The sequence below is a fragment of the Lissotriton vulgaris genome, chromosome 7, assembly GCF_964263255.1.
Source record: "Lissotriton vulgaris chromosome 7, aLisVul1.2, whole genome shotgun sequence".
NCBI classification, from domain to species: domain Eukaryota; kingdom Metazoa; phylum Chordata; class Amphibia; order Caudata; family Salamandridae; genus Lissotriton; species Lissotriton vulgaris.
This window is the reverse complement of record NC_141695.1, coordinates 476,340,100-476,347,642: the sequence shown is the minus strand read 5'-3', so window position 1 is coordinate 476,347,642 and position 7,543 is coordinate 476,340,100. Positions and strand designations below refer to the sequence as shown.

Genomic DNA, 7,543 nt, shown 5'->3' with positions numbered 1-7,543 from the left:
ATAGCGAATTTCTACATACATCCCAATTTGCAATTCCCAAATAGCGAATTCTAAAAAATCGCTATTTGGGAATCGCAAAAGATGGTAATGATACATCTGCCCCTTAGTCCTTGTCCATCCAGTTTTTAGAAATGATTTGTACCACTCTAACCTTGAATAGTAAAAGCAGTTTAAAGATCTTAAATAGTGTTTTTGAGGTTGCAGTCCTCTTCAGATCTGGTCATAAAGCAAACAATCACAAACAATTTTTAAACTATGCTGGTGTTTGTGTAACTCTTTGATCAATAGACATATCATTGTTTTTACTGAAGGTTTAAGCTGTGGAGATGATGGAGAAAGGGAATCACAGCAGTGTGTCTGAATTCATCCTTCTTGGGTTTTCCGAGCCTCCAGAGCACTCAATAATCCTGTTTCTGGCTTTCCTATTTATGTACTTGGTGGCCCTGGTTGGAAATATCACCATGATTTTCATCATCAGGGTGGATTCTCACCTCCACACACCCATGTACTTTTTTCTAAGTATGTTATCTTTTGTAGACATTTGCCTCACTACTTGTACAGTCCCAAAACTTCTATCCAACATCTTCTTGGAAAAGAAAAGTATCTCTTTCCATGGGTGTTTTCTGCAGCTGCACTTCTTCACCTCCTTTGGTAACATGACCGGGTTCCTGTTGGCCATCATGGCTGTGGATCGATACTTGGCTATCAGTAAGCCACTGCACTATGCCATGATAATGAGCAAGGGAATCCAACTGAGGCTGGTGGCCGGGTCTTGGGTCATCGTCTCTATGCATTCAGCAGCACACAGCATTATGGCAGCACGATTGTCATACTGCGCATCCAACAAGATACACTACTACTTCTGTGACCTGCCACCACTCTTCAAACTGTCCTGCTCAGACACATCCCCAAATGAGCTCCTTCTTCTGACAGAGGCAACCGTGGTCCTGATGAGTCCATGCCTCTGCATCACCATATCCTACATCCTGATTATTGCCACCATCTGCAGGATGCCTTCAACAGAGGGAAGATTCAAAGCATTTTCCACTTGCTCTGCCCACCTGACAGCAGTGATTCTGAACTATGGCCCAGTGCTATACACATACATTCGCCCAGCCTCTGCTTATTCCTTGGAGAAGGACCTCATTATCAGCGTGTTGTACAGCGTGGGGAACTCCATGTTGAACCCATTTGTCTACAGTATTCGAAACAAGGAAGTCAAGGGTGCTTTCACTAGAGTTCTGAGAAAAAGAGGATTTTTTTGGAGGAAATAAAATCTGAGACTATCCATGTCTTTCTGTTGTAGTGTCTATGTTATTTGTAGCTTCATGTTGCTATGCTAACAGATTTTGCAGAACATTTAAATCAGCAGGCAATCCCTTCTGTGTGCTGGAAGTTGGAGAGGGTGGGTGGAAGAGTTGGAAAGGATGTTCTGAAGGCCCGATCTTATGCAATGCATATACTGGTGAAATACCTATAGAGTTCTTTTCAGCAGCTGGGATCAATTTGTGGCTTGAAACAATTGCGCCTCCAGATTCCATGTTGAAGGTCAGGGAGTATGAATAAGAAAGAAGCTGGGGCAGGGTTTTGCAGAGAAGGTACTCTGTCACATCAGTAATGGAGTAGCATCTTCGCCACATTGAAGTCCCACCCACCTCATTTAAAGCTAGATGGAACTTAAGTATGTCAACAACAAAGACTACTCCACCTCCTCTTCCAATGGCCCAACGGAATGAGGGCAATCGTAAGTTTGGCCATTATTCCACCTGCCCTATTGAGAGTGGACGGATAAATGATCAGTTTGTACTTTCACAGACCACCATCCAAAACAGTGTTAAGTGAAAGTAAAAACATTTTACCAATCCCCATGCAAAGGTAGAAAACTGCCATGGTGAGGGGGTCGCTGCTTTTTTATTTTCAAAAATGGAAATCACTCTTTGGGATTTTGTTTTTGAAAATAAAAATAAAACATATTGAAAGTGTGTTTTACAGCACCGTGATGTTGATGGAGCCCCAGGGCACACTCAATGTATTGACAAGAACCACTGTGATGGCTCTTCCTGCCACATTGGTTCCTGTTAATGTAAGTGATGTCTCCTGGGGCGGCGATCATCTCTAAGTCCAGAGTGCGGTAACTCTGAATTTTAAATTAATTGTTTATTGCCATCTTGGCATATTGAGGACAAACTTGACCCTGAAGTAGTTAAGTGTCAATGATTCCCCCGGGATGTACTTTCACAAAGATTGAAGATCCAGGAAGAGGTGAAGGTGACATGGAGATTCATTCATGGAAAACCTAATGGTTATAGGGTCCTGTCATCTCCTCAAATTTGAGGAATATGTGAGTTGGTGCGGGTCATAAAAGCAGGACAGAGAAATTTAATACAAAGGGAAGGATATGCTGATATACAGTAATCAAGTCAAAAGAGTCAGTTTTACATGAAAAAAGGAAAAAAAATGCTTTTAGAAAAAATACAAGAGTCGTTGCCATGAGGTATAGCAACTGAAGCTTTAACCAGTGGAATTAAACCAGTGGTACTGAAAGGTGAAGAAGACCAACACGATTATTTAGAGTCTCAAGGCAACTACAGAGTTGGGTGTAATGCTGTGTGTAATGCAGTGTTAGTGCATTGGTAAGGTTGCCCTACCCTGCATTGCCTCTAAATTAGCCAGGCACTCTAACCCCTGGGGAACAGCTGCACAATGATATGAAATGATGAAAGCCAAAGATCGATCACATTATTTCTTTCTTTATTGTCAGATCAGCATTTAATAAAATCAACAAAATGCACATAAACCCCAATATACAAATCATAACACCTACACAAAAGACTGCATTACAAAAGGGTTGGAGAAAGAACTGTATATAAAAGAACTAGTGGAATATTACAGGGTGGGGTACCCCTGCTTACTCAACTGCTAGTGATGGGATCTGATCTACCAGCACCGCATTTCTTCATTTGTTTGTTTTCTTAGAGCAGCAAAAGAGCCACATTACATCAGAGGCCTGGTGGTAGTATTTTGCTTCATTGCTTTTTGCAACGATCTGTGTTGTTTTTTTCACAGCGAAAAACGGATTGCTCAAATTGTAATTAAATTTACAAAATATGAACATAGATTTCTTTCTCAGAAGAAAGCAGTGACCACGGGGAAAAAACAAATACAGTAGCCTTTCAATATCCAGTATAGAGCAAATTGCACCTCAGTGTAAAGTTCTGCCACCGGACTGCTAATGTGTTCAGGAAGAGATTGTTTTCAACTTATTTTCTTCCTTTATAAGGATCGTCATTTGACCCTTAAAATCAATATGGGTTCAGGGACAGATTCTGAACTGGGAATATTTATGGGAAGCCGTTCACGTCAAAAGTACAGATCCCCATATAACAAACCTCCTAAAATGTATGGAGTATTCCAAACATGAACTTCAATCATTGATACATCACAAAATCTAAAAAAGCATTATTTCTGGAACCCGTGGATAATTTCAGCAGAAGAGATACAATATTTTGTCAATGTGAAATATGCCAACTGAATTGTTCTCTGTTAACCACAACAGTTACATTCCTGTTATTTGACCATCAAATACATCAGTTGGGATCAGCAAGGGTAGCAGCTGATACTCCTAGTTTATATTTGCTAGCCCTGGTATTAACCTTGATTTCCTTAGTTTTAGAAGCAGCGACAGAAAAAGACAATGAACTGGACACAATGGAGCATTTTTATTTTTAGTGGTTGCCACGTTCCTTATCACCCCATCATAAGCAAACAGGAGGATGTGGAACTGCTCAAGCTGAGACAAGGATACTCTGTGATGTCACCCTTGTCTAAGGGTTTGTGATGTCACTTTGTATTGGTCTTCTCCCCGTTCATAGCCTGTGGAATGCTCATGCCATTGTGTTCCGGCCGTGAGTATTCCACTGCAGAATATAGAACTTGGTTTTGAATATGTACTTATCGATTACTGATTATTATTGCCTGAGCTGGCTGCTGCACAGCACCTGATCAATGAATAAAGCTCATCTTTAGGACAATACGCTTTGCCTAACGTCTGACTTACTATATTATTAATGGCGACATTCATCAAGTGACTGCTGAACCCATGGACTACGATTGGAACCTTTTCTTGTGGTTTGGTCCATCGATGGTGTCCAAAAAGTACGGAGAAACCTCGTCAGGTGAAGGAGGATTGGTGAAAGATTCCGTCTCAAACGGTAACGACTGTGAGGTACTGTGTATGGTTTTTTTTATTGCGGCATATTGAAGGCTAAAGCTACGCCCTTGTGACGTCAGGCAGTAAATCTGCACAGTGTAGTCTGCACAATACTCATTCTGAGCATGTCTACGTAGTGCCATTTTGGAAGTGGTTATGCATTTGGAATACGTAGCGCAACGGACATTTTGTGTTTGTGAAAGAGACCGCAATGCGATTCACAAAGTTGCAGCAGACATTTTGAGTAACACAAGAGTTTCCCTACATTTAGACGTGAAGTACTATGTAACCGCCATCTTGTGTGTGGCTAAAAGTGCTCCTTTCAACTAACTTGCTTGTTCTACAAGGACACAAGCAAAGAGCAAAAAGCAGTCTGTGTTTTTTAAAAAAAAATTTGAAGTGTCTGTTCCATATGCCTTGCTCATCGGTGACACACACATCTGGCATGTCAAAGTAATATTATTGCTGACCTACACATCGGTGACACACACACAAGGCGTGTCAAAAGAGAAAAAAATGAAAAGCTGATTTCTATTAAATTCTGTGTCAGGACAGGAGGCTCCGATTAAGCTTTTTCTCATTTCTTTAATGAAATGCTCAGCAGCCAATATAAAAACAAAAAACTACATTTCCCATGAACACTAGGGAACAACCATAGAGTATGCAGCATAAAAGGGCACAACACTAGTCCTTCTTCCTCTTTCTTTGCTGCTCCGCAGCCAGTTAAGTGCCTTTCTCTGTATTTACATTCTTATGTGCTGTATTTCATGCATAACTATTGACTGTGTCACTTACTTTGAATTCGTGCTTTGGCGTTTTTCAGCGCGCTGTGCTTGCACTTTGTTGGATCACTCCAGCTCCGTTTGTTCTCGTTACCGCTTCGTTCGTGCACCCGTTCGGCGCCGTGTTCAGTTGGGAGCGTGTGTTTTCCTCCCTGTGCTTGGGCGCCGGTGTGTTGCCCTGCGGTCTTTGTGGAGCGGGAGAAGGGGTTGCCGGCTCGCGTAGGGAGCGTGAGCGCTCTCGAGCCGTGTTTACATGGGCGGCGGTGTCGCGCATGCGCATTGCCTTATTTTCGGCTTCTGTGTCTCCTCACAGCGCCGGTTGAGTGAACGGTCATCTTTCTGCACGCCCACACCCACAGCCTGTGTACTTTTGACCCCGTTCGACGCTGGAGTTCAGGAAAGGGCTTCAGTAGTTATTTTGTTGCATAGGCTCTGCCTAGAGTGTGCTTTAAGTCTCGGCAGGCTTATCTCCCTCCACGCTTTATTATTATCTTTAGAGTCAGGTTTGAGCCTGCTCTTTTGGCCTGCTGTGGGGTTTCACACTCCCCCTGAATTGTATCTTTGATACTTCCATATTGTTGTTGTCATCTTGTGGGCTCTGAATTGCTACCCATGGGTATCATGGCGGATTATTATGACGCAGAAGATGACTATTACTATGGGGATGAGGATGATGATTCTCTGGAACAAAATTTGGTGGAGCAGCTGGATAAAGGTGTCCAGCAGTCTGTCAATAAAGCACTTGTTCATGCTATTAATCCACTTAAGCGTCATTTAAATCAATATGCGCAACAACAGGGTTGGTTGCCTACGTCCAAGAAGTCCTCCAAGTCTCCTGTCAATCCCCACAAAGTCTGATTTCCAGAAATTGGCTAAGACTTTGGCGGCTGAGGCTTCAAAGTCTTCTGCGCCTCAGGACACTGACGTTTCAGATGATGGGCATACTTCCGCTTCTGAGCCAGACTCACCCCCGCCCAGAAAGCGTGTTCGCAAGGAACATTTTGTTGACGCTCCTGAGCGTCCATGGTGTTGAACTTTGAACCCGCGGATATCGTCCATCCAAATTCTTCCTCATGGTTTCCCTCACCTGCTGTCGCAGCTTATGTTCAGGCTCACATTCGTCAACCATTTGATGCCTCCGTTAGAGCCAGACTCCGTTCTGAATGCCCGAGGCCTGATCTCGCGGATCATTTAGCGGATACGCCTGAAGTAGATCCCATGATGGTCACCTATTTGAAAAAATATGCTAAGGACCCAAAAAAGGGGCTTGACCGGTCTTGGAGGTCTTGCCAAGACAAATTACTTGATATGCTTGGTCCTCTGACCAAAATTCTGGGTCTTGGCTTTCAAGCAAAGGAGGCCTTGGCTCTTGTGGACCCTGATGAACTGATAGAATGGGCGCAGAGAGCTATCTGCCAATTAGGTAACGCAAATTGTGCTGTTTCCTCTGAGCGGCGCTGATCAATTCTGTTAAAGTTGGACCCGAAACTAGCGGAGCTTTCGACCTCTGAGTCGGGTCCGGAAGCGCAAGGTCTTTTATTTGGGCAACCTTTCTTGAAGGAGCTTACCAAATTTGTCTCTACATTCAGTGGCATCGACAAAGCGCAGGCTTCCTTACGCCGGGCTATGCGTCCGGTTTTTGCCAAGGCCGGACGGCATTGTGGACGCTCGTTCGGCCGTGGGTCAAATCAACAGTCCCAGCGAGGTAACTCCTCTCAGCGTGGTGGGGGACACGACTCCGGCTATTCCACCAGAGCGAACTTCTACCCCTCCCGCAAGGGGAAAGGACAATATGGAAAAGGCCGTTCCGGAGGACAGCAGGGTCATTACCAGGACTCTAACTCTGCAGGTGAGCCTGCTTCATGCTTGCGATGTGATTTTGGGGGGCAGAGTGCAGTTTTTCCTCGACAACTGGCGCATGATCTCCAACGATGCATGGGTGCTAGAAACCGTTCAAGGGTTCAAAATAGAGTTCTATCACCCTTTGCATCAGACCCGTCTTCCCCCTCCTTTAAGTTTTTCCCTTCCAGATCAAGCTTGCCTTTCAGAGGAAATCAACTACTACAAAAGGGAGCGATTCTTCTGACCGCCCGTCATCCGAAGGGTTTTGCCAGCTCAGTCTTTCTGGTCGAGAAGAAGGGAGGCGGGTCTCGCCTGGTTCTCAACCTGAAAGACTTCAACGGAGGGGTTGTGTACCGACACTTCAAGATGGAGGGCATCCATCTCTTGCGGGATCTCCTTCGCGAAGGAGACTGGATGGTCCGTCTGGACCTTAAAGACGCGTATCTGTCGATTCCGATCTTCAAGCCTCATCGGCGGTTCCTCCAGTTTGAATGGAAGGGGGTTTGGTACGAATATCAGGTTCTCCCGGCCTTTCGTCGGCACCATGGTGCTTCACGAAGCTTCTGAGGCCGGTTGTGGAACATCTCCGCGCTCAAGGTATACGTCTGATTATTTATTTGGACGATATTCTCCTAATGGCAGATTGCCCACTCAGGCTTCTGACTCATCTGGAATGGTCCATCGATCTTTTGCAATTTCTCGGTTTTCT

General features: G+C 44.4%; 1 protein-coding gene across 1 annotated transcript; it reads left to right on the top strand.

Moving 5' to 3' along the window:
• The first annotated feature begins 326 nt into the window (after positions 1–326).
• On the top strand, positions 327–1,274 carry LOC147701909 (olfactory receptor 1f45-like). Its single transcript, XM_086928721.1, has one exon. The coding sequence runs from the start codon at positions 327–329 to the stop codon at positions 1,272–1,274; it is 948 nt and encodes a 315-aa protein (XP_086784847.1).
• Positions 1,275–7,543: the final 6,269 nt, after the last annotated feature.

Bases quoted from the DNA above. Each gene is read 5' to 3' on its own strand.
- LOC147701909 (XM_086928721.1), top strand. From the start codon at position 327: ATGATGGAGAAAGGGAATCACAGCAGTGTGTCTGAATTCATCCTTCTT.